The 27,436-nt window shown below is 42.1% G+C and overlaps 2 protein-coding genes across 5 annotated transcripts in view; one reads left to right on the top strand and one right to left on the bottom strand.

Annotated features, from left to right (window-relative positions):
* The window catches only part of RBPMS (RNA binding protein, mRNA processing factor), a 168,292-nt gene extending 150,139 nt beyond the window's left edge, over positions 1-18,153 (bottom strand). Inside the window, exon 1 of one of the 4 annotated variants that reach the window (XM_037831288.1) lies at positions 17,488-18,153. In XM_037831288.1, coding sequence (XP_037687216.1) covers positions 17,488-17,553 — 66 coding nt within the window. In that variant the 5' untranslated portion in view covers positions 17,554-18,153. Of the gene's footprint in view, positions 1-16,618; positions 16,652-17,487 lie in introns of those variants that run through there. The other 3 variants (XM_037831291.1, XM_037831289.1, XM_037831293.1) reach the window with 3 other exon arrangements.
* Positions 17,858-23,346, top strand: LOC119530641 (protein argonaute 14-like). Its single transcript, XM_037831532.1, has 3 exons — positions 17,858-17,883; positions 17,982-18,363; positions 18,637-23,346. The coding sequence occupies exons 1-3, from the start codon at positions 17,858-17,860 to the stop codon at positions 18,718-18,720; spliced, it is 492 nt and encodes a 163-aa protein (XP_037687460.1). The 3' UTR covers positions 18,721-23,346.
* The last annotated feature ends 4,090 nt before the right edge of the window (positions 23,347-27,436 follow it).

The following is a 27,436-nucleotide window of genomic DNA, read 5'->3' as shown; positions in this document are numbered from 1 at the left end:
ATGTCTCAAATTCCTCTCTCTATAAAGGCAAGATCCTGAGAAGTACTAGGCTTTATAAACCTCTTGATGCCCTTGCAATAAACTCCGAACAGAGTACTCTAGACTGTCAGAGAGATCTAGTTTAAAAGGAGAGATTCTACACTAGCTGCTTGTGTTCAAGTCCAGACTCTGCTGTTTATTAACAGTGACCGAGAGCAGGTTATTCAACTCTCTGAACCTCAAGTCCTTCATCTGTAAACGAGCAAGAATGATGGTTGGTACATTACAACTCATAATGTTGTAGTGAGGATTGAATGAATCTGCATAGGGAAAGCAATTTGGGGAGGGCCTGGACAAAGTAAAAACTAGATCCTCTTGTCACCTATCAACTATAGTTCTCACATCAACTGTACTTTTCCTTTGTAGCACTTATCACAGTTTGTAATTCTATATTTACCCGTTCGGATATTTGTTTAATATACACTTCCTGCTACAAGTTCCAGGAAGGTTAGGGACCGTGCCTGTTTGCTGCCCATTGTATTACCAAGGCCTAATACAGTACAGCAGGAATTTTATATTTATGGAACATCTATATCCCTTAGAAGTTATATGTTCAGCTTCCAAAACTCAAAGCCACTGTGACTGATAAAAAGCCATGCTATTCTGAATAAGCAGAATGTAGAAGCAACGAAATGTGTGGTTGTGGAGTATGTGGCTTCAGCAAGGAAGTTAAGGGGGAAGAGTCACAGATAAAAATGCTTGTATGGAAAGAGAAGCTAAACCTGCTTGTAACTGTGCCTAAGAGTCTCCCCCTGAGTACCTCTTTGTTGGTCAGATGTGGCCTCTCTCTCTCTAGCTAAGCCAAATCGGCAGGTGATCTCACTGCCCTCCCCCCTATGTGGGACCTGACTCCCAGGGGTGTAAATCTCCCTGGCAACGCAGGATATGACTCCCAGGGATGAATCTGGACCCGGCATCATGGAATTGAGAGCATCTTCTTAACTGAAAGGGGGATGCAAAATGAAACAAAATAAAGTTTCAGTGGCTGAGAGATTTCAAACAGAGTCGAGAGGTCACTCTGGTGGGCATTCTTATGCACTATATAGATAACACTTTTTAGGTTTTAATGTACTCGAATAACTAGAAGTAAATACCTGAAACTATCATTCTCCAACCCAGTAGACTTAACTCTTGAAGACGACTGTATAACAATGTAGATTACAAGGGGTGACAGTGTGATTGTGAAAACCTTATGGATCACACTCCCTTTATCTAGCGTATGGATGGATGAGTAGAAAAATGGGGACAAAAACTAAATGAAAAATAGTGTGGGATGGGGGGGATGATTTGAGTATTCTTTTTTACTTGTATTTTTTTATTCTTATTCTGTTTCTGGTGTAAGGAAAATGTTCAAAAATTGATTGTGGTGATGAATGCACAACTATATGATGGTACTGTGAACAGCTGATTGTACACCATGGATGACTGTATGGTATGTGAATACATCTCAATAAAACGGAATTTTAAAAAAAATGCTTGCATGGTCTTGAAATCCTAGGACTCAAAATGAGCTTTAACAAAAAGGCTCAGTACATTAGCATTGGATTCTGCAGGCATCTAACTTTCTACCAAGATGTACATCTATTATCTATGGAACAGAACTGGTTGAGAAACCAATGACAGTGACAAAAAGTCTCTAAAATAACCCCAAATCTCTATCATTCATTTACTCATTCATTCACTCAAAATTAACAACCAGAAAAGGCTTCTCACTGCCCTATCTATATGCCACATTCATTCCTACTTCCAAAGTTTTGTGATGGTGAAACTCTCCTACCCGGTACCCATTTCCAGAGTATTATTTATCTCTGATCTATTTAAATCATACCATTTCCTCAAGACCCATCATCTTCTTCCACAAAGCCTGTTTTATTGTGGCCCACCCTGATCTCTCACTGAATTTCTACACTCTATCTATATTACACAATGTTGACAATTTATAGAAACTCTCTTATTATTACCCCATTGTTTCCTGTAGACAAATAAGACAGGAAACTGCTCCAGATCGGTAAGCATGCTCATTCCCCAGAATAACCAAGGCACCCCCCAGCCTCACTGGTACTTCAAAACGTACCAAAGACTGCACTCCAGGGAAGTCAGACTTCTTTACCACCAATGTGTTCTCTTTACCAAGTCCTTTGCCGTCTGTCAGCCAGAATAAAGGACTCAAGAAAGAGGAGGCATGCTTTTATTTTTAAAAGAGCTTCCAGTTCCTTTGAAAAAGATGCTACCATGCATATAAATTCAGTATTCCATGACTTCAGTGGGAATTTGCCCTAAAAAAGCTGCTAAAAGCTAAATGACATACAAATTCCACTGATACATAACAATCAGGATGAGGCAAGACTGGGTTTTCCATTACATCTGTTCATTTCCTAGAGTTGCACTCAAACATGTGTGTAGGTTTTGTGGAAGGCGTGTGCTCCACTGGAATGTTCTGCAAACAATTAAGGAGGCCTGTGGGCTGGGCTTAAGCATCACTGACCTGCCCATGTGGAGGGACCTGAGCTCAGCTCTCAGACAGTATTCGTTGGGTTCCTGGTATGCTGTGGGCATCTGCAGGGAAAACAGCCTTTGGGAAGGAAGAGAATGCCCGAATCCTCTGTCCCTCAGGCTAAGGACTATGCGTGGCAGCTTCTACATGGGAGCTCCAGGCCCCCTCCTCAACTTGTAGGGGAGGAAAAGGAATGTCTCACAGGTAGATGCATGAAGTTCCTTCCGGGAATGTACTTGGCTTGCTGTCCACCGAAATGTATGTCAAGCTGATTCAAGGGTCCAAGGATGTCTCTATCCTCACCTCAAGGACAAGCCAACCATGTGACCAGAAAAGTAGAGCTGCGAAGACATACCATCAGTTCTGAGACACATTTCCACATTGCAAGATCTCTGATATCAGAATGCATCTGACAATGCAGTTTAATTGGCAATGTTATTGGTTCACCTTACAAATGATGGCACTGATTCAATGAAATTCCGCAGATGCGCACAGAACAAGAAAGTATTGGCCTCATCATCAGACATTAAGTTAATGGCCAGCAAAATATATTAAGTACCTAAGACCCAAGGTCACAAAATCAACACTCTTCATTGTGTTCAATGAACTCAAGAATGACATCTCCAATAATTATCTGAGAAGTATTTTAGTGTCTACAGCAGTATCAGAAACAACTGGAAGAGACATCTTGAAATGGGAGTTTAAAAAAAAAAAAAACAACTCAATATGTAACATTCAGGTGTTGTACAGATCAGACCAGTATATTCATTATGAATCATAGATAGAACACAAACATGAAAAACTCCATAATGAAGTAGCAGCCTTTGAAACGTTTTTAAACTGCAGTGGCCAAAGATGCAGAAAAATGGAAAATGGGCCTGCTCATACTCCTGGTGGGAGTATAAGTTAGTACAGTGTTTCAGAGAAGACTTGGCGATAAGCATAACATGTCTTTTAAAAGAATGTATGCCCTTTGACCCAGAAATTCCACTTCTAAGAGTTTAAGCAAAGGAAATCACTAAGGGTGTACACACAAATTGAGCTTGCAGGATGTACAGTACAGTTTATGTTACAAAGCTGGAAACAATCTCCATGCCCAGTAAAAAGGAATGGACTGAATACATTAAGACATACTCATACTACCTTATAGTATGCAGACTTCAAAACAATGCTGCAGAAATGTATTCACCAGTATGCAAAGATGTTTACAACATAACATGAAGTGGAAAAAAAAAAATCAAATCAAAAACACGAAAATAGTATGAATTCATTTTTGTAAAAAATAGGTGTGTGTTTGTCTATATGTGTGTGTGTACAGAGAAAAGGACATAAAAAAGATACCAAGGTGTTAACACTGGTTGTTGGTGTGGGGGTGGAGGGTTCTGTTTGTTTCTTTGACACACCCCCCCCCTTTTCTTTTTTTTTGCTTACGGTATTTTCTGGGTTTTTTGTTTTTTGTTTTTTTTTTTTTTGAAGGGATAATGTAGATTGATTTATTTGCCAATAAGAAAAAATCTCAATTAAAAAAGCAAAAACAGCGAAAAGAAACTTGGGCACAATGGTTTATGACTCTTGATATTCTCAATCCTAAAAATCAAGTAAATAAAAAACGTAATGGATTTATTTTATTTTACTCTCTAAATTAGAAGCAATACATTACTACCATTCCTTTAAAAATTTTTGGGAGAAATGGCAGCTGAACTAAGTGTATAACAGGGTTTAACATATGCAAAAATATCTGTGCTCCACAAAGAAGCTGCTTCTTGCAGCAGGAGTGGCTAAGACGAATATCTAGTACAAGGAAAGAACTGCATGAATATCCTAGAGCTTTCCATAAAGGGAATACATCTCAGGGCCTTACAATGAACAATGTGCTTATTCTTTATCCTATCCCTATATGAGAAATTTGCTAATTCACAGAACTGCAAATTAATCCATTAGGGGTGGGGAGGGAGGTTTTCAAGAAATAGGACTGCAAACTCAAATTGGAAAATATAATGGTTTCAGTCAATTCCTCCTTAGGTCCATGGAGAGATTTCAGAGAGTGATGCATGTGTGGGAGGGTTTCTATGTCATCGTCTCCTGCACTGAGCAGCACATCCAAGCTTCACCTGGTCTGACTTCCTCACTGTGGAAGGGAAAATAACACTTTTTCATTGACTTCCTGGTAATCTCACACCAGAAGGATGTCTAATCATGATGACTGAAACGAGAGCAATTTTCATGTCAGTTAAAGGCCTGTGGCATTTTTGGGAAGGGAGATGAGGGGATAGTTAATGGTTAAAACTTCTCTGATGTATATTTGCCAAACTCAGAAATTCACAATATTCCAAAGCCTGACAGCACTGAGAATCCTCACTCCCTCCCCACTGACTTTTGTTTTTGTTTTTAAGATACAGAGTCAGCAGGCTGCCTGCACCAGGACCAAATGGCAACATATGCTGGTCTCGCAAAGGGCATTTCCCTTTGATCAGCTAAGAACATGGAGAGAACGGACTAACATACCTGATCGGGACATTTTCACTCAGATTCAGCGTTTACCAGTAGTTACATGAATGTGAAGAGCTACAGAAAGAAATAAATCAGACACTACATTCCTGAATCTATCGAAAACACAAACAAACCTACATAAAGGGTCCCAGCTGTGAATGTTTGGTCTTCTTCACTATGCTCGGAAGGCTGATAAAGAAACAATTCTCAATACAAAAAATTTCAGTGCTCTGTGTGTCACTCTGGATATTGATTAGTTGTAAGGTGCTTAAATTTGGAGAGATCACTGGTGTTTGAAAAATAACTCATACTTTAAAAATGAAAAGCATGCCAAATATACCATATATAATATCCTCCAAATATTCATTAAGTCAAGATATATTTCCATATTTGTAAATCAATAATTTATTACATCAACTTTTCTCAAATTAGAAGTTTTTAAAAATGTATTAAGAAAATGAAAACCTACCAAAGCTTCAGACAATGGAATTTTCAAAGAGAATAATTTTTCCCTGTAAACTCTGGAATTTACAATTATCACATCACTTTTGAACAACCATGTACCTCTCTTTTCATATTTAAGATTTAGTCCTCCAGCACATTTACTATTCAAAGTCCTTTCATAATGGGATGGGCGTGGCAGATCTAATCTTATCTTTGCAAATTCTGGTAAGTAACTGGTGCTCTGCAGTAAGTAAACCACCACACATCCCCAACACACAGGACCCCCCAAACACATCAGTCTGTTCTTTTTAAAAAATATAGTGACAATATAGTCTAAAAATAGGGGTGACAATGCTTTTTCTTTGAAAAGATGTTTGTTATTTTCAAGCGTTGTGAAAATTAACGGCAAAACCATTTTCAACAAAATGTGTGTTTCTAATTATTGGTGAGAAGATTTATATTCTTGAAAAAAAAGTGGTGCGCCTGAGAGCAGAAGTTTGTTGCTGGAAGCCGGCAAGAATGTGCAAAGGCGAAATAATTTTGATAAGACCTAACTCCTTTCCCAAATTCCGGATCCTGCCGTACAGTACCGATACAACGAATGGTCACTTTGAAGTGAAGACAGAGAACATTCCAGAGCAGGCCGAGCCCGACCTGCCTTCAGACAGACCCACTGTCAACTAGGGCAATGCTGACAGTCCCCTCTGTTAGTGGAGGGACAGAAATCCCCTCCATTATCGGGTTTCAATTAGTTTAGATTTAAAAAAATAAAGACAGTAGTTGACGTAGGAATTCAAATCCTCCATTTATTTACAGGGAATTTACTAGCAAATCATAGCACCAGAACTTTTATTTTTGGTTAGAGATCATACAAAACCCCTTTCTCCTGCTTTTGTCGTACTGTACTTATTTCCACCTATTACTGGGAATGGGTTTTTTCAAGCAGAAGCTGAAAGCCCAGGTGACACCTGAATCCCACATTGGCTGTCATTCTGCTTAACCTGGTCCTTTCCTGCTGGGTGAACTACCCAGTCCTTTTAAATGTCCTTGGCTCACCCAGTGGATTCCGCCTGCCCACCTAGACACTGGGGAGACCAGGTACAAAGGAACCTTCTTCTTCCTCCCCTCCCCCATAAGATGGCGAAAGCAAAGATTCATTTCCTAGCTCTGGTTTTCTGCATAACCCCTCTTCGAAACACAAAGACTCAGGATGAGCCTTAGGAGTCCTTTTGTTTAGAGAGGGCCATTTCCTGCAGAAACCCCCACCCATTTCAAGGAAAGGAATTGATTTCTTAGTTTAAAAAAAAGCAGCAACAGAACTTCAAGTATGAAAAACAGCACTTATTTAAGTATAATACAGAGAGATTCCAAAGTCCAGTGCATCACAGATTTTTCCTTGTTATGTTAAAATACTAATCTAACAAACTCAACAGGCAAGGTCTGGTATTTTCAGTTAAAAGTCTTAAAACCATTCCCCCAAACAGCCTATTCCTTCTACCCTGAGGTATCTTGGCTTGCAGTGCAGCTTTCTATATAACAATGGAGAAATGGAAAGTGGAAAGGGAGCGGGAAAACGTTAGGGTTCTTATAAAGCATATCAGGAATTGCATATGTTAAGGACACAAAGGCTTAAATGACTTGTCACAGACAAACAGCTGAAGTTACTCGTCTAAGGTCCCAGAGATAATAAGATGGAAAGAAAAGTACCGATGATTTGGTCAAGAATTGGACTTATATAAGGATTTAAATACAATGGGTTCTAAGACTATCAGACAATGAATAAAGGTAAAGTTTAAAAAGTTTGCTCAAGATCAAGTAGTATGACATACATGCTATAAAGGAAGATAATTCAGTGGCCTGCATTTTCATTCATACATTAGTCTGCTCAGTTAACAGTTTGCCAGTCTGATGCCCAAAGTAATGACAACTTATATTTCTATCAACCTGAAATGCCATCCTGTACTGCTTTACAATGAATGAAACCAGCTCCTGAGGCTGAGGCTGAGGCTGAGGCTGACAAGTGGGCATAAACTGCGGCTGTGGGGGCCCCTGCGAGGGTCACAAAGCAGATTAGAAGCTTCCCCAAGGCTGCATGCACAGGTGAGTGAAGTCTGATTCAACCACTAAAGCTGGCGTCATCCTGAGCTACATACCTTTTTACTTTGTTGCCAAACAGGGAAAGCATAGCAAGCTTCAGGCTAGACTAAATCAAAGGACTGCGAGTGCTAAATCTACCTCCAAAGTGCCCAACAGTCACATCTGCAAAACAGGAATCAAATTCATAATATTAAGTATTTCATCTGGCCCTACTTTTACGTGGGTTCATCACTCTAAGACTAAACCCACTTTACTCCTGGTTCTCGGGACTTACGTACTAGGTTTCCATTCCAACCAGACCAAGGGGAGGATTTCCTTATGTGTCAAAAACTGCTGTGTACCTTGCACACAGGTGTCTACCACTACCACCCCAAAAGTTTCTGACTTACAGGGTGTGGGAAAAAATAACTGTAGTTTCTGATGTAATTAAGTGGCAATGGGAAAGGGGATGGATGGGGATCCAGAAATGTTCATCTTGAAGACAGCCATAACTAAAATTTAATCTGAAACTGTTAAAAGGGGTTTATAACAACATGGTGTATTGCACAGGCTTCTGAGCTTAACAGGCTGGTTTGCATTCCAGGCATTTGACAAATGACAAGTTTACTGAGCAGTTCTGGGCATTGTTCTTTGCATTGGAGGTTACAACACTAAAAAAGACAGAGGGGTCTCTGCTGTCGTGGAGTCACATTCCAAAGGTACAAGACAGATAACAAGTAAAGTAAGCACACAAAGTAATGTGAGTAAGAAGTCCTACCGGACAACTACTTTTACTTGGAGGTCAAAGGCCTTTCTGGGGTGACATTGAAACGGAGATCTGAATGCATGACAAGGCAAATGCCCTGTAGACACCTGGGCTTGGGTTTTCCAGGCAGAGAGAACAGAAAGCACAAAGGCCCTGAGGCAGGAACGAGTTTGGCAAGTTTCAGTTACCTAAATAAGGCCCAACAGCTGAAGCATGATGAATGGGCTGTGTGATCAGCAGCGGCTGAGATCAGCGAGATGGGCAGGGCAGATCACATGACCTTCGGGCATCGCTGGAGAATTTTAAACCGTAAAACCTTAGACAAATTACTTAATCTCTCAGCGCCTCCGATTTCTCTTCCATAAAACTGGGATGATCACGTTTCATCCAGTTTATTAAAGAGCCATGCTAAGAAGCATAGAGCAGATCATCGCTCCATAAATGATGAATGAATGAATGAATTAAATTAAGATGCAAACTTGATAAATGCTTTCACAAATTTGGTATTTCTTCCACTCTGATAAGCAAGGCCCTGAGGAGCAGCAAATAACCAAACCCCTCCAGTGTCCAGCCGCCGAGGGCGGACACAGGTAGGAAGCACCTGCCCCACACCCCGCCCCCAACCGCAACACATCCTGCAAGACTTGGAGAGTTACTGTATTTAAAAACAGATGCCTCTTTGGAAACTCACACATTTTAAGTCTTGTAAGTCATACATGCTGGGTAAAGTAATCACACTTTTGTAGCACTTCCCCTCTGAGCACAAAGGAAACCCTGGTACTTCTATAACAAGATAGCACTTTCTGCACTGCACCTTCTCCCCCAAGGACTTAGCTATTCATCTTACACGTGGGCCTAAGAGGGATTTTCACAAAACAGGTTCCTGGGGATTCAGGAAAGAATTTTCCCTACGTGCCAGCATATCTAACTGGTAATCCAGGTAATCGAAAAGGACACTAAAAATCAACACATGAGAAAGAAAGATGAATTAAAAGTAAAAGTTGGCCTCTAGCTTATTTCCATGGGTTGGTGAGACGCACTTAACTTTGAGACTGCCAGATTTCGCATACCTTTGCAAAATACTAGGGGCTGACAGAATGGAGCCGGACTGCCTGGGCGTTCTCTTTGCATTTTAGATTTGAGTAACAATACTGTATTACAGCCTGGAATTTGGATCTGTCTTCCTGGGGTGGCATTTATTACTGCCATTTCCTTTTTTCTTTCGTATTCTACATAATATGCATCATAATGGTTGCAGTGAGAGTGAAAACCAAGGAGAAACACAAATGCAAGTTGTTGTTGGTTTTTTTCTTTTTAAATTCCCCAGCCGCTTTTCTTCTGACACATAGCTCTGGAAAGAAAAGGTAGCAAACCTTAGGGAAGTATGAATTAAATAAATTAAAAAGATGACCCACAGAACTGATGATTTAGGACTGCTGGTCATAGGCTCAGCCTGTTCTCTTTTTTTCTCCCCTAATAAAGTCACAAAAGAACAAAGCAACTTGGGGATTTTTTTCTTTCTTATACAAACACTTGAGGATATGATCTACCTCTCCAGGCCCTCCACCTTTACTTTCCAAACCCATCCACAGATTTTACAGTGGCTGGATCTTCCCTGCTAGGTATAGGGTTGGGAAATGAAAAGGTGAAATGTGAAAGCCCAGGAAATCATCACAAATTTTAGAGAAAAACAATTTCCTGAGACTTTTCATGACAGCAAAAAAGTATACGTGGAGAAATACTATGTATATCTTAAGATTTTTCCTATCCCCACCTCCCCCCCAGGCTTTCAAATGGACAAGCATTCCAAACACTACTATGTAATAACCAGGCAGATTATATGTAACACATTTTTATGTTCCTAAATTAAAGAGTGCTTTAAAAAAAAAGTTGTTTCTATTTTTCCTTAGCATTTCCGATTCTTCTCCTCCTCCCAAATCTTAAGTAAACTTTTTATCTCCTTCCTTGCCTACCCTCACAGGCTTCCCAGTAACTAGGGTTCCCCTCTCTCCAATTTCCAGGGCACTCTCTCTTTCACATCACCTATATTTTCAATTACCGGCTACTTATTCCTGAATTGTTTTGAATAACATATTCTAAGTTCACATCTCTCCACTGCAAACTCAACTTCACCTCCAAGCTGCCCTCTTCCCCTTTCAACTTCTCTACTTTCCATTTCTACACCCAAAGGAGCAACCCCAAGAGGCATCATGGAAGTCTCTAGTCCTCTCCATCCCACATCCAACAGTTGGCAAGGCCCTGAACCCTGAGTCTCTTCTCCTCAGTCTCCACCAGCCACCACCTTACTTTGAGACCAGGACACTCATGCATCGGTGGCCTCACTGATCTTGTTCAACAACTCTTCCAAAACATTCTGCACTCCTTTTCCACTGGAACGTCCCGGAACGCCATCTCCCTGCTGCACATCCATCCCAGCTCCCCATCCCATCAGTCACGAGTCCCCAGTGCAGAATGCAAGCTCCTCCATCATCTCCCGGGCCCCAGCCTCCCTCTCCAGGTTTTTCCTTACCCCTCCCCCCTTTCTCTCCTGCCATGCCTTGCTGGCTTTCCCCCAGAAGTGTCCTTGAAGCTGCTGTATGTTCATATAGGGTCGATCCCTAGGTCTGGGCCATCTTTTCCCTGCTGTCTCAATCCTTTCCTCATCTGGAAAAATCTTGAGACTTTGCCCAAATGTCACTTCTTCAAGCTTTCTCTGACACAGCTTCATCACTCTCTGCAACTTGCAGAGCCAGCTGTGTTCCCTCAACTCGAACACATGCTTCAACATCTTTGTTAGTTTACACAGGGCCATCGCCATTAAACTAGGAGCGACTTAAGGGTTAGGAACTGCTCCTCATAGATCGTGGCACCCCCAGAATGGGCACAGGAAAGCCCTGGCTACTGAACCTTTCAGCATCTAATTGTAACAACAATGCCTAGATAGGCCTGTTGGGAGGATGAAATGCGATAAATACAGGTAAATTGCCTGGCCCAGTACTTGGCACATACTTTGCACACCCAGTACAAATCAGTGATGACTATTCCTTTAGTGGATGGATAAGATTTTTGAAAATCTTGTAGGCTCAAATATTTCAGTATTTTCCTTTTTCTGCTATCAGCAAAATTAACAAACAGGGCGACTTTACTCAGATAAACTCAAGCATGTATCCTTCCTTGAGTATTCGGTGAGCTTCAAGTTCCAGGTTATATCAAGCACACACACATACATGCGCTTGGGCGCATACACACAACGCCTTGAAGTTGTTTAAATTTTCCCCATGCACACTTCACAAATAGGTATGTGAGTTTAAGTTATACTCGTTATTCTTCTATGCCCAATGAGCTCATCCCCAACAGGGTCGTGGAGGCATCCTATTGACATCAGCATCTATGTCATACCTGGTCCCAGGAAGCCCCAACCCAGTGCACCACTATGCCACAGCTATTAAAGTCCATTCTCTTCATTCCTTCCTAAGTTTTTTCTTTGACCAAAGCAAGCACTGTTGGAACATTTGCATTCCCTCTCCCTTACCCCCAGGCAGACACTAAGGTGCCAAATGAAACTGAACACAAACATTTCAGAGTGGCCGTCACACAGAGCAGGCTTGTTTGGGAATGTGGAGAGCTCGGTGCTCTTCCACCAAAACCCAGGCTTCTGGAAGCCCACGTCAGAGGTCAAATCGAGTTCCATGGCAGAAATCAGACTCCAACAGTGGAAACCCAGCTGCCCCTCGGAAGGAGCAGTCCCTACCTTAATGGTGGAGAGAAAGTTCCCAGCTGACCCTTCCATGACTTTTCTAAATCCCCAAGGGGTCCTCAGAATTAAACGAGTGGCTGCTAACCCAGGCAGAGCCATAATCACCAACCTCATCTATAAGTATATTTTATATGCTTATAAATTTATATATGTATAAAGAATTACACGTGTGTGTGTACGCATATAAAATACCAACTTACCTGGTGGTGAGGATTTTATTTGTTAAGTAATGGGAATACTGTTATGAGATGACACAGATTTAAACACACACACACACACACACACACACACACAAACACACACAAAGGTAATGATCCAAGAGTTCAGTGGAGATACAGAAAGTAACTTCTACCGGAATTTGGAGGAAACATCATCCCTTTGGGATAGGGCATTCAGGTGAAGAGATGCTGCAAAATGTAGGCTGGTCCTTGCATCTTGCCTCAAAAGCGTCAGGCTGAGGCTAGGCAAAGGGAACAGGAGAGAAGAATGTTGACACAGATGACAAAAAGGATTTGGGGCATGAGGGAAACCCAGCAGTTTGGTATGAGGAAGGACTGAGAAAGGATATTACATCAGGGAGAGCACATCAAGCTCAGGAAAATGACCCCAGATGAAAGAATGAATGAGATAAACATCATGGAGAAAAAATATGAGGAACAGAAAAGGCTGATTTCTTCAAGACAACACTGAAGGAGACCAATCAATGGTTGTGCGGCACCTTCAAATACCTCAAGGGAATTTAGTGAAAGTTGCAAACCAAAGAGACATTTAATTCGTTTTGCTCATGGGTTCATTTAAGAAAATTCCGAAAAGTATCAGAAAGTAAATTATCTGCAATCCACTATTCAGATGATTTGTTAATATTGGGTTTTATGTGCATATATTTACTTTAAATAACTGGCATCAAACAGTATAAAGCTTTTTAATCTGCTCTTTTCATTTAATGTTATAACATGAGAAGTATCCCCTCCACCTAAAATATGGTCTTCAAATACGTAGCTCTTCATAGATGCACAATACTCTCTTTCAGGAATTATACCATGATTTAGTCAACTATTTTCTTATATCGGATATAGAGAGTCTTTATGATTTTTCACTATTATAAGCTACTCCTTAATAATATTCCTATAAATAGATCTTTGTGCATGCTTATTATTTCCTCAGAGTTAATTCCTAAAACTTACGGAATGAAAGGGCATCAACATGTTTTAATAGTATAGTGTCAAGGTCCTTCAGAAAAGCTGTGCTAATTTATATCACCATTGCAGTGTACAGGTGTTCCTGATTCATTGCCCTATCACCCAGCATTGAACACTTTTATCTTCAAAGCAAAAATTAATACAAACCTACAAAAATATCTGAAAGCAACTGCAAAAAGGACCTTCGCCACATCCAAAGTAGCCATCTAAAAAACAAATAACATTCAACACAAAGGTGACTGCGTGTGCACATAAGGATTTATCAGGGAAATTCTAAAACCACCAGTGGAAGCATAACTCAGAGTACACGTAGTACTGGCAGTGATCTTACCACATTCATTTTACTATGAGGTCACCATGTCTCCATCCAAAACGCTGTCACCAAATTCTATTCTATGGTTGAAATATATATATTTAATGTATTAGATACGATTTACAATAGAAGCCCCTGTGTACTTTCCCAAAGTCATAACGCTGATTAATCTTAATACACAATGAAAATCTGAGGTTGCCAAATTGAACTGACCTGGAACCCTTTATCTGTGCCCATTATAAGAAACTGTTTTCTTAATGATCCCAACATTTTGGCAAAATCACTAAGCACTTTAAAAGGAGGAATGCAAAGTAAAGATTTGGGTTAACCTCTTAAGAACTGACTTTTCTTGATTTCTGCCCAACATGTATCAATCATCTTTTCGATAGATATTCCAACAGTGCTAAGTCGTTTGCTTTTTCAGTTTTATTTTAAGCACACACCAGTTTAGTCAAAATGATTTAAGGAGAAATTTCTCTAACAACAGTGCCTCGACATAACAAAATGCCTTTTAGAAATGATTTGTAATCAGCCCGTAAAGTACCCAATGACATGGATAAAATAAGTCAAAATAAAACCAAATTACATATTTCCAACATCAGATTTCCATAGAAAGAAATTTGTTTGAAAAATTGAGCAACCAACAAATAAATTATTTCTTTCTACTACAAGATAAGGTCTCACTCTATTTGAATATATTAAAACTTATGATAACTGGTTAGGTTAAGAAAAATAACTATGAGTCTATTACTTACATTTTTATTAATTTTAATAAAGTCTGATTGAGTGCCAACTGCCAAAAGTGTTTGAAGAGAATATTATCTGGTCCAAAATTAAAGGCAAATTTGAGGATGTTATTAATTGTAAAATGATGTAAAAAAATGATGATGCCCTATACATACATATATACATAAGCTTTATGAATCTCAGATTCTAATAAAAATCTCAACAACCATTTTTTCTTTATAGGGACGACATGCATAACGCACTAAAAACCAGAAAGCCAAATGTATAATCTCCCTTGCACAGCTGGCTAGCCAAACCTTAAAATTATTTTCCTCAAAGTTTTAAGTGCTACCCAAAGCAGAAGTACATGAAATGCAGAAGGTCTCAAAAACTTCCAAACCTAAAAAGCCGCAGAAATTCTCGTAAATCCTATTCTGTTCATTCTATACAACTGGAACCAAATAAGCATTTCAGCATCATTGCTTCACAGGAAGCATTAGAAGCTCTCAAACAGGGCTAAAATATACTGTATGATAAATGGGACTCATTTAAAAAATATTTAAAAAACATAAAACTTGGATTCTATAATGTGGTAGAAAGCCTAAACCACCCTGATGATCTATGAAATAAACTATTTTAATGATGATTGGACTCACTTTTCCAGAACAGTTCAATGGCCATCGGAAACTACAACAAAACACATTTTCCTCTTGTTACTATGTGTACATGCATTTTGTATGTACAAGTTCTGTTTACTGGTGTCTTCTATCAAGGCTTTAAACGTGTTTGCGAAGGAACTGCAGATCCGCTGGGTGGGCAGGGAAAGGGTCCAGCCTGGTGGTTTTGTATAATGCCAAGCACATTAATGGGAATCCCCAAATACCATATTTATTTTACTTTGTGGCTTTCAGGGTTAGAAAAAAAAGAGGTTAGGAGTTTTCCAAAAACAAAACATAAACCCAAACCAGGGAACTGGGGCCAAATCACCTGGGTCTTTCAAGACAATTTCTTTTCTTTTCCTGATTTTCTAACATTATAGACCCTCTCTGCACAGTGTTTGTTATCTGTTTTGTACATCCCCACCTCTTGGTTAGTTTGGATTCTGAAATCTTCATAACTGTCCTATTTTTAAAATAATGACTATTTTTCTTTAAAAAAAACTGACATTTTCTAGAGCCACATGTCATCCCCACCTAAGAAGGAACACAGTCAGGGCCACCGGACAGGTAGGAGGCAGAGACACACTGTGATGGCCCATGATTTTTACTCATTCACAGCCCGGCCGACGCTAGTGGGAAGGCCCCAGAGCAGGGCAGACAACACCTCGGTTCCTGGCGTGCTGCAGTCGAGTGGGTCAAGCAGAAAGAAAAATCTGACTTTTCTCAGGCTATCATTCCAGGACACTCCAACCTCTTGTGCTACATACCAAAAGCAAAAAAAAAAAAAAAAAAAAAAATCTTGGGTTTGCCCAATTAACTTGTCCCCAGTTACTAGTTTTCTCAATAGGGTGAACAAATAAAGAAGAATTCATACAATATATTCTTACCCTTGGAAATAAACAGATTGCCACTCTAACTGAAATAGGTTTCTGAAACAATCCTTATCTCGGGGAGTTAAGTGAATTAGAGAAACACAGCCATCCCTAAAAGAGTAAAAGAGCAAACTTGCCATCGTTTTTAAATTTTAAGTGGTAAGGAAAATAAATAGCAAAGCAGCCAGTAAGGATGAAGAAAAAAGTGGAATTTGCAATTCAAAAGTCTCCACCTCTTTGAGAAAGAAAACCAGTATCAATATCAGTAGTATTACTTCACTGGTAGTTGTAAAACAACAATATGTAAACACTTTTCAAAATAGTAGTTTATAATACAACAGGAAGTTTCCTCAGGTGAGAAGGCAATCCTCTTACTTCATTCAATTCACTCAGGTCACACTACCACACAGTTGTTCAGAATAAAATGTTAAATATAAGATTATTTTGCATCGTTTTGCATAGTCTTAGTTCTCTCATCTATCTTCTCCATTTAAATGGTTCCCATTTTACAAATGGACGATGTGCTTATATTTATTAACGAATTACTCCACAATGTTCAGTTTCACTATCAGAATTTTAATCTGCACACAACACAGTATCTAAATAATCTGATTCCTAACTGCTTTGGAATCGTTTTGCCATTGTGTTCAACTTATTATATTAGAATGCAAAACCTGTAAGAACGCTTTACGGGTCATTTCTAGATATGCTTTCTTGCTTCTGCACACACTATAGAACGTTTAAGAACTCATTACGTGGGATCTTGTACTCCAAATACTGTACCTGCTGGAAAGGCGTCATCTGATAGGATACCAGCAAATATCCTACAAAATTCTGCAAAGTTTTCTCATGAGCCGTCCCCTACATTTACTGACTTTTGTTGTTTCCACCAATGAAACGCTCCGCAGGCGCAAAATTTTTATGGTCATTACGGACGCACCACATAAGTTGACATTCAAAAGTCAAAGTGCTATTAAAATAGCCCCGATGGTCATTTGGTGACCGTAAAGTTTTAACCCCCTTATTCTGCTCCCTACATCTGCATCGCCTCCAAATTTACAAAAGCTAATCGCCCACTTTCGGGGTCTTTGACTCATCAGAGAAGAATGCGGCTGATGAGTTATCTATTAATCCAAAATGCTTCAGCTTCAAAGATATTTCACCAAGAACTTTTAACATTGAAAGGGTTTAGCGAGAACTTTTCCCCGAGTTTCTCCCTTAAGCCACACACACACACACACACACACACAACCACCTCCTCAACCTCAGAACTAAGTCCTGACCTTCCGGGTCCCAATAATCTGAGGTCACTCAGGAGTCATCTCTCGATTCCTCTTTTAAAACCCTGGGCAAACAAAGCTGGGCATTATACTTAGAAAAGTCTCCGAAAAGTCCTCAGAGTTACGCAATGTTAGGCATGCAGACGCGCGTAGACACACAAAAGATACACCCTCCCAGGGCTAAATTGGGGGGTTATGTCTAGGGGAAAGGTCAATCCCCAAACCCTCAACTACCCCACCACCACCACGCCTGCGCCCCAGGACCAGCGCCTGCGCCCCGCCAGCCTCTCCCTCCCGGCCGCCCGCAGTTTGGAAAGAGCCGGCGGCTGCAGTCCCAGGTCGCACCCACCACCGCACCGAGCCATTCAGTACCTCTTCCTCCTGAAGGTTGGCCTCGCTCGGGGTGTTCTCCTTCTCGGCTTTGCCGCCGTTGTTCATCTTCCCGGTCCTGGCTCGCGGGGCAGGGCTGGGGCGCGGGGCTGGGCGAGGGCGCGCTCGCCCGCTCTTCCCTTCCCCGGGCGCCGGGGCTCCCTCGGGCGGGGCGCCGCGGGCTGCGGGGGCTGGAGCGGGGGCAGCGGCGGCTGGGGCTCCCGCGGCGGCAGGCGCCTCAGGAAGTGCGAGGGAAGAGCCTGGGCAGGGCGAGGGCGCCGGCCGACGGAGAAGGGAACGGAGACAATCGCGACCCGGGAGAAAGACCTGGAGAGGGAGGGCGGGCGCGAGGGAAGGAAGGAAGGAAGAAAGGATGGGGCGAGGGCGCGCGTCCCGGGAGTGAGCCCAGAGAGTTGGGGATGTGGCCGAGTTGGGCTGGGGGCTGCCACTGCCTGAGCCTAGCAGCTGCTGGAGCGGGGAGTGGGGGGGGGGGCGAGGGGTGCCCAAGGACGAGGAGGAGGAAGAGGAGGAGGTGCAGGGCCGCGGGGCGCGGGCGCGGGCCGCGGCGGGGACGCTGGGACCAGGAGAGCCGCTGAGTGCGCGCTCCAAGCAGGCTCTGGGAAGTACGGGCTCCAGGCAGCTCCCTTTCTCTGGCCTTCCTCCCTCCTCTCTCCCCCTCTCCTCCCCTCCTCCTCCCTCCGCCCTCCCTGGACGTGGGCTGCAGCCTTCAGTCCTGAGGGACGGGACGGGGGACGGCGAAGCCCCCTCGCGGGAGGAGGGGCTGCGAGAGCGCGGCTGCCCCGCGGCCGGATGGCGCGCGTCGGGGAGGGGACGCGGGACGCGGGGCGGAAGCGGCCGACCCCAGCCCCCGACTTCGCGGTAGGTCCGAGGGCGAAGGCAGAGGCGGGAGAGGGGAGAAGGTCGGGTCCAACCCCTAACTCGGCTTTGAGGGGCCTGAGTTGGCGAACTCGTGTGTGGGTGCACGTGAGCTTGCAGAGGGGCTTCGGGTGAACCAGGCCCCTGCCGCCGCGGGGACCCGGAGCTGTGATGGGCTACTTTTGTGTGTTTCCTTTTCAGGAAGATTTGCACCCCTATCCCGAAGTCTCCCCCTCCATTTTTTTTATTTATTTTTTTTTTTTCGGACTGTTTTAGACACAGCTTTTTCCCCGTCTGAACCGACAGTTTGAAATGACAAGACGAGGTAACTCGAGAGACCCGGGGGGCAGCCTGCTCTGAGCCTGATTTTTTCCGACCCTAACTTCAAACCCACCTCCAACTCGCGGTCCCCGACAGCCTCCCCGCGCGGACGGTGCCTCTGCGCAGGACTTCCCGTGGCCCTAGTTCAGACCCTTCTGGCAGCCCTTATCAGACTGTTCTGGAATTATTTGTTTACCTGGCTCTCTCCCGTCCTCTTTTGGGAGATCCTTCCTGGAAGACAAAGACCGTGCACTGTTTATCTTTGTAATCCCATGACTATTTAAATACACTACTTGGTATATGGTAAGCACTTAATAAATATTTGTTGGCTAAGTGAGTATTCCTCACCGCAAGCAGAACTGCAGGTCACTACAGATGATCTTCAGAAGGCCCAAAGCAAGTATAAAGAAGAAAGGGTCCCCGGCATTCTGGGAGGTAAGCGCACAGCTATTTGTGCACCAACCTGTTTCCTCATCTGTAAAATGGGAATACTTAATATTTGTCACCCAAGGTTGTGCAGATTAGTAGAGATTATGAATCGATGGCTATTGATAGAGCGTCTAGCACCCCTTTTTGCCTGGTTTAAAGTCCACCCTACATGGAAGCTAACATTAAGAAAATTCCCCTTGTTTCCCGGGCCATTTAAGCTTACAGACTTGACTGCTAGGAGCAAGTAAATGGAAAACTCCCAGGGGGTTCTCTCCCACTTCCCGATTCCCAGGAATCCTCTCTCAGCCTGCTGTTCCTTTCCTTCCCAGCACCAATCACAATTTCTAATTATGTATTTGCTTGTTTAACTTTATCTTTTTTTCCCTCACCAGACATTCTTTACTGAACACTGGTTTAAGTGCTGCTAGGAGTGGGCTGGGTGTGGCGGTGGGGTGAAGATAAGGACTCTGCCTTTAGGGAGTTTAAAGTGGTATTTTGGAGATAAGATACCCAAAACTACTTAACAGCAACGGAAATCCTGGAATTCTGGTTCAAAATGCAGAAAGCAAAGTAGAAAATATTTGCTTTACGAATATTATGAAGAGAAAAAACAGTGGTGATGCTTGGATATATATTGGGATTCACTTGGAAGTCTGAAGATTTTGATAACGAGTTTTACTGTAGAAAAAAATGTTTTTCTTTAATTGCTGTCATGTCTTTCCTGATTATGGGAACAAAAGTGTATCCTGATTGAAAATAAAGCAAGAGTCTATAGAAATGGTGACTGAAGAAGCCCAGAAGAGTCGAGGGCTACAGTTAATCCCCAAATTTAGTAACTTCTAGTCCTCCTTGTATTGACCGATTTATTGATTGTGTCCGTCGGCAGCCTGCCACTGCTAACTCTCCCTCAGCTGTGTGAGGTCACCACGTGGGGGCAGTGTCTTCCTGAGCAATGACTGGGTGGTGGTCTTGGGCCCCAGTGCTTGCCATTAATGCCAGCAGTTTGTCCCCCTTGGCCATTCCTGACTGTTGAAGACACTCCACAGAAAGGCATTGTCTTGTTGGCATCTGGCGAAGGCCAGTTGATCTAGTCATGGATGGTTCCAGGCAGACCCCACTTATGAGTAGGTGGAATATGTTGTGTGATTTCAGGATGCTGTAAGGGGGCGGGTGCTCCCCTGCCCCCGCCCCTGCCTTGGGAAATGTGGCTTGATTCCAACCGTAGAACCTGATTCCTTTGACTTTAAGCCAGGCCAAGACTTTGTCCATTGTTAAAAGTCAAAAACCGCAAGGATAAAAAATGAAAATAAGTTCCACGAGAAGATCCTTGCCTGGTTTGTTCTTCGTGATGAACCCAACACCTGGACAGTGCCTAACACATACTAGACACTCGGTAATTATTTTTCAATGAATGAGCATGTTAAGTCTTGTGAGTTATTGACTCTGGCTCAAATGACACCATCAGGTCTTTCCAAGATCCTGTGGGTAGGACTGAATTAGTGGTGGCATCTTGGACAGCAGCCTAAAGCAGGGTCGTGGCTGGGGTCTTCACTCATTTTTTTGCAGGGGGCAGACACTAGATGGTGACCTCTTGCATAATGGGACAACTGATGAAATTTCAAGAAATAAAAAAATATAATTGCACCACTGTATTGACACATTAGTCAGGGGATAGTAAAAAAGGGAGACCTGGAAAATACAGGTAATGGTGAGAGTGAAATTCAGGGTGTTTTCAGAAAAATGCATATGGTTGGGGTTATATTTGGGGAAACGAGAGATTTCTGTTTTCTGTCCATTTCATAAAGAACAATTTAGACCTATTTGGAAGAACAGTTGAGCAGCATTGTATTACCAAACAAGACCCAATCTGTAAACAGATTTCCCCAGATTGACTCTGGGGAAAATAATGTACATTCAGTTGAGATATAAGTGATCTTGACGACCTGTTTACTGCTTAAAAGAAAGTTTCAAAAGTGAGAGCTCTCAGTAGCAATAGTTTCTTGGCATACAAAGAATTACAAGACAACAAAAGGGGTCTGTATCCTGGAAAAAATCAGACTAATGACCAGGAGGCCTCTGCATCCTCCCCTGCCCACCACCCTACCGCATTACTGCTTCACCTACAGGGTTATATGCTAGATTGAAAGGAAATATTGTATGCACCTGTAGTTTTTATTACTCATCTCAGTTTCTCTGGCAGTGTTCATTCTGAGGTTTGCTTTAAGAAATTCAAACCTATAATTATGTCTGAAATGTTTGTATCTGGGAATTATAGACATTAAAAGTCTCTCTTGAGGCTGTTTGTGTGGCATGTGCTTTGGACCTTTTAGGTATGTAGCAGAAAGCTGCAGTATCTACCACGTGTTGTGATTATCTGTTAAGTCTCCTGCATCTTTTACAGGACCAAAAAGTTCTTGAGGCCCAAGACTGTATATTTTATTGGTTTTGTCATTCTTAACACCTCTCTCCCCTTCAGTTCACCCCTACCCACATCCAGGCCATCACCACTCCTCCTGATTTTACCTCCAAAATAGTTCTGAAATCCAGTCACTTACTCCAGTCATTTGAGAAAGCACAAGTAACCACATGGAGAGGCCCACAAGGAGGTCCCTGGCTTACAGTCCCAGCTGAGCTCCTGGCAGATAGCCAGCACCAGTTTCCCAGACTTGTCCTGGAAATGGATCCTCCAACCCCAGTTGAGCTGTGCTAGCCAATGCCACATGGAAGGTAGATAAGCTGTCTTCATTGGGCCCTGTCCAGATTGCAAAATTGTTAGCAAAAAAAATGAATGCTGTGTCTTAAACCACCAAGTTTGGGGGAGGTTTTTATATAGCAATATATAACTGACATGTAATTTCATAACTAGAAGTGGGGTCCTGATCTAACAAATCTGAAACATATGGGAATGGCTTTGGAGTTAGGTGGAAGCTAAAAGAGCCTTGAGGATTCTATTAGTGAAATCTTGAATGACAGTGAGAGTCTTTTTATTGCCGGCTGGAGAAAAGGGGACCAGATTTACCTGTTAGCAGACATTTAACCAAACAGAAGGTAGAAAAGGTACCTTATGGACATGTGACTCTGACTAAAGAGGTTTCTGGACAAAATGTTGAAAGAGCTGATCATTTCTTTTACATGCTTATGAATTTTAAAAGGCATTGTTCCGTTTTTGATCAGAATTTAGAGGAAATATAAGAATAAAATTGTTTCTTATTCCTAGCTTCTCCAAGTGGCAGAACTCTCAAAATAAAAAATTGTCTAGGGGCAAAGGTCAAATCCAGCATGCTACCAGGAAAACATGGTCTTAAGTGAAGTTCTTGTCAAAGGTGTATCTAGAAGACCCTGTGGGAGACAGCCTCTCGATGGCCCTCCATGATCCCGACTTCCTGGTTGTGATGGTTTGGAGGCTTTATGAACCTAGAAAATTATGTTCTTAAAGTTAATCCATTCCCGTGGGTGTGAATCCCTGGGACGTGACCCATGGTGGGTCTTAATCCTCTTACTAGAGTCCTTTATAAGTGAGTTGAATATGGAGAGAGAGACAGAGACAAAGCCCCAGAAGCCAGAAGCTGAAAGCCATGAAGCTCAGAATAGAAGGCAGAGATCAGCAGACACTGCCATGAGCCTTGCTATGTGCCAGAGGAGTCCAAGATCACCCACAGCTGGTCTTTCAGGAGAAAACATCATCTGATGATGCCTTTTTTGGACATTGTTCACAGCCTCAGGACTGTAAGCTTGTAAGTTAATAATTCTCATTGTTAAAAACCAACCCATTTCTGGTATGTTGCTTTCAGCAGCCTAGCAGACTAAAACACTGGTAGTCAAGCCCTTGTGTGATCCCCTCCCCTGGAGTGTAGACTGGACTTAGTGACTTCCTTTTAATGAATAGAGCATGGCAAAAGTGGAAGTATGTCACTTCTGAGATTAGGTTACAAAGAGGCTGTGGGTGGGAGCTTCTCTATGGAGAAGCCCAAGTGGCAAGGAACTGCAGAGGCTTCCAGTTTAGAACCAGCAGGAAACTGGGTCTCTAGTACAACAACCCACAAGGAACTGCATCCTGCCATCCATTGTGTGGATAAACCTGAACGCAGATCCTCCCTAAATGGAGCCTTCAGGTGAGACCATAGCCTGGCCAACACCTTGTTTGCAGCCTTTTGAGAGACTTGAGGCAGATGTGCCTAATGAAGTGGAATCTAGCTGTCTGACTCACAGAAACTGAGATAATAAAAGTTTATTGTTTTAAGCCATTGAGTTTGTGTGTGTGTGTGTGTGTGTTTGTCTGTAGAATTTTTTTAAATTCAGTTTTATTGAGATGTATTCACATACCATACAATCAGCCATGGTGTACAATCAACTGTTCACAGTACCATCATATAGTTGTGCATTCATCACCCCAATCTATTTTTGAACATTTTCCTTACACCAGAATCAGAATCAGAATTTAAAATAAAAATAAAAATAAAAAAAGAACACCCAAAGCACCCCCCAATCCCACCCTATTTTTCATTTAGGTTTTGTCCCCATTTTTCTACTCATCCATCCATACACTGGATAAAGGTAGTACAATCCACAGGGTTTTCACAATCACACTGTCACCCCTTGTAACCTACATTGTTATACAATCGCCTTCAAGAGTCAAGGCTACTGGGTTGGAGTTTGGTAGTTTTTCAGGTATTTACTTCTAGCTATTCCAGTACATTAAAACCTAAAAAGTGTTATCTATATAGTGCGTAAGAATGTCTGCCAGAGACATTCCATTTGAAATCTCTCAGCCACTGAAGCTTTATTTCGTTTCATTTCGCATCCCCCTTTTGGTAAAGAAGATGTTCTCAATCCCACGATGCCAGGTCCAGATTCATCCCCGGGAGTTATATCCTGCGTTGCCAGGGAGATTTACACCCTTGGGAGTCAGGTCCCATGTAGTGGGGAGGGCAGTGAGATCACCCTCCAAATTAAGCCATTGAGTTTTGGGGTAACTCAAATAAGATGATAGCTCAGGAAGATTAAGGCAGGACCTCATGAACCCTTTTAGCTAAATAGGGCTTCTAAGAACCTAAAGGGTGTTGTACAACAGTCTTGCATCAGCCCAAGGTAGAGAAAGGCTGGTCTTGGAAAGAAATATGGATATGGCTTTCATCTAATGGAGATGCTTATAATTTGAAGCATTAAAAACCCATGACTTTTTAAGGATTTCTGCCAGGTTGGATTGAAAGACAGAAACTGTTCATAATGAAAAGAGGCTTCTGGGCCTTCAACTTTACAGGCAGGAAGTAGGTCAAGAAAAGTACTTGCCTATAATCAAGGGCCATTGCCAAAAGGAAATAGGACTCAGAAGATGGAACAAAGAGCCACTGAGAATCATTCTCAAAGAACAGGAGTGGGCCTAATTAAGGAGCCAATATTCGACTAGTTGGATTTCAGAATTGCTATGGACCAATTTCTGCCATGTCCCTTCCATTTTCACTCTTTTTTGAGTGGGAGTGCCTTTAACAGGTTTCCTATCCCTGCTATACCAGTAGACATTTGGTATGTGGGAACAGATCATTTGTCTCTTTAGCTCACTGATCTTGAGATCAAGAGGACTTACGTCTGAGGGACTGTATCCCAGGAGCCACACCCACACTTGGATCTGACTTAAAGGATGATATTCTAGATCAGGGGTTGAAAAACATTTTCTGTAATAGGTCAGGTAGTAAATATTTTAGGCTTTATGGGTCACATATGGTCTCTGTTGCATATTCTTCTTTGTTTTTATTTTTTCTAGTCCTTTAAAAATGTAGAAACCATTCTTAGCTCAGGAAATGTATAAAAGACAGATCCCAGGCCAAATTTGGCCCTCCAGCCATGGTTTACTGACCCAGACTAGGAGCAGGTGTGTAACGGGATAAAACATTTGGGGGTTTCGAAGGAGGACATAAGTATATTTTCCACACAGGAGGGACATGAATTGTTGTAACTTTGGGGTGGGTGGTGGTAGCTAGTCTTCATAGATGGTTGTGCTGATTTGAATCTGTTATGTACCCCAGAAAAGCCATATTCTTTTAATCCAGTCTCATGGGGGCAGAACTCTTGTGGTTGAGACCTTTTGATTTAAGTTGTTTCCATGGAGATGTGATCCACCCAACTGAAGGTGGGTCTTAAGTCTTTACTGGAGTCCTTTGAGAGAGCTCACAGAGAGAGAGAGAGAGCTCAGAGAAGCTAAGATATGTAATCAAGAGTTTGCCCCTGGGAGAATCTAAGACAGAAGCTCAGAGACATTTTGGAGAAAACCACAGAAACCAGAAGCTAAATCTGGGAAAGGACCAGCAAACCCCGGCCATGCAACTTCCCATGTGACAGAGGAACCCAGATGCCATCAGCCTTTCTTCAGGGAAGGTATCGTCCTTTTGATGCCTTAATTGGGACATTTTCATGGGCCTTGGAACTATAAATTGGTGCACTAATAAACCCCCATTGTAAGAGCCAATCCATTCCTGGTATATTGCATTTTGGCAGTTTTAGCAAACCAGAATAATGATCCCAAATAATCTTCCTTCCTATATGTACATGCCACTCCTTCCTTCAGGAGATGGAGCTCATGTTCCCTACCCTTGAATCTGAGCTGGGCATGCAACTGCCTTGACCAGCAGAATCTAGAGGAAGTGACATATTCTGAGCCGGGCTGCATGCAATGAGAAGATCCAAGCATTCACTTGGAGAGGCCCTCATGGAGTTTCAAGTCCCAGCACTCCCCGGCAGCTTCATCTGAGCTCCCTCCCAACAGCCAGCACCAACAACCAGCCTTGTGACTGAGCCATCGTGGACGTAGATCCTGCGTGTTAAGCCACCCAGCTAACACCACGTGGAGCAGAAACAAGTTGTCTTCTCAGAACCCTGCCCAAATTGCAATTAAATTTGTGAGAAAATAAAGGATTATTGTTTGACACGACTCTGTTTTGGGGTGGTTACTTATACAGCAATACATAATTAAAACAGTGGTGAGGGAACAATGTAAGGAAAGCTCTGGAAATCAGAAAGCACTTGACATGTTCAGTAATTAGCAAACTGAGTAATCCTAAGTTATCTAAGGGTTAGATCTATAAAACTTAAGGAAATCATAAATGCCATTTCTAACATATACTTTTCCTTTTAAAAGACATTAAAGTAGAATTCAAAAATATATATGGTAACTTCAGAACCATAATGAGCACTGCTGAGTGCATGATGATAAGTAGAAAACAAGAAAGCCAGGTGGAGTTGTGGATATTAGGCATCTGGCTGGGCATGCCATGATTAAGTGACTTTTCCTATCTGTGCACCAACCTCACATCATAGGTGATTTAATTTGTGCCTCAGAAAAATGATAAATTAGCAAATGTCTCTGGCCTTTAGAGAGTCATACAAAGTCAAAGGTTGAATGTTAAATTTGCAAATTTTAAATGTCTACTGTAGTCTGGCTTGATGAATATCGAGAACCTTTAAGTGAGTGTTGGGAGATTCGGTTGATCATTTAGTTCATTGAGTCATTTTTAACAACTTCCCTTTAGAAAGATAAATTTTCAGTGGCCAGTAAAGTGGATTTGAGTGAGGCAAGACAGGGGATGTGGAAACAGTGGCATTGAATGGTCCATGGACAAGCAGTGAGAAAAAGATGGATACAAAAGCCATTTCCAAGTGAGAAGCTACCTGATTTGACAAATGTAGGGAGTAACAGAGAACAAGCAATCTAATGTGACAGCCAGGTTTCGAGGCTTGCAGAGTGGTGATGCAACTCACAAAAATAGATGTCAAGAGGTTGTAGGGATAGACAGGAGTTCAGCATCAGGCCTGGAGGCTTTGGAAGGAGACAATACAGATATTTGGGTGCTGTCTGAATAGAAATCATAGAACTGCTTAAAAGATAAGAGGTCAAGGAACAGGATCTTAGGGAGGACAAGAAGAGAGAATAGCCAGAAAAGAGACCAAGTGGTCAGATGTAAGAGGAGGACAAATAAACGAATAAAAATAGCAGCTAAAAGCACCAAACCCAGATCATGGTAAAAACTTTATATTCATTGTCATGTTTTATTTTTTGAAGATGGCAGATTAGACATATATGTTTATTCACTCTGTCCCCAAACTTCCAGTACTAACACACAAAAAAAGATTTGTTGTTGAAGTTGTTGTAGTCTTCGTTATGTTAAGGCATAAGCTAACAAGAATAGAGAGAATAAAAGGAAATGAGCAACAAAATGTGGGAAGTTGCAAGGCATATAGATGAACATTGAGAAAACTAAATCCGTCTGACGGATGAAAATTGAGATGCAACTTTACACTGCAGAATCCTCAAAAGACTCAAGAATTGGCAGCA

The sequence above is a fragment of the Choloepus didactylus genome, chromosome 3, assembly GCF_015220235.1.
Source record: "Choloepus didactylus isolate mChoDid1 chromosome 3, mChoDid1.pri, whole genome shotgun sequence".
NCBI classification, from domain to species: domain Eukaryota; kingdom Metazoa; phylum Chordata; class Mammalia; order Pilosa; family Megalonychidae; genus Choloepus; species Choloepus didactylus.
The sequence above is the reverse complement of the archived record's forward strand: the minus strand, read 5'-3'. Positions and strand labels throughout refer to the sequence as shown.

What these genes read in the sequence shown, in the direction of transcription:
- LOC119530641 (XM_037831532.1), top strand. Translation starts at nt 17,858, where the DNA reads ATGGGGCGAGGGCGCGCGTCCCGGGA. An exon ending in CGAGGGCGCGCGTCCCGGGA is followed by an intron (nt 17,884 to 17,981) that starts GTGAGCCCAGAG and finishes GGGGGGGGCGAG; the next exon opens with GGGTGCCCAAGGACGAGGAG. An exon ending in CCCCAGCCCCCGACTTCGCG is followed by an intron (nt 18,364 to 18,636) that starts GTAGGTCCGAGG and finishes GGACTGTTTTAG; the next exon opens with ACACAGCTTTTTCCCCGTCT.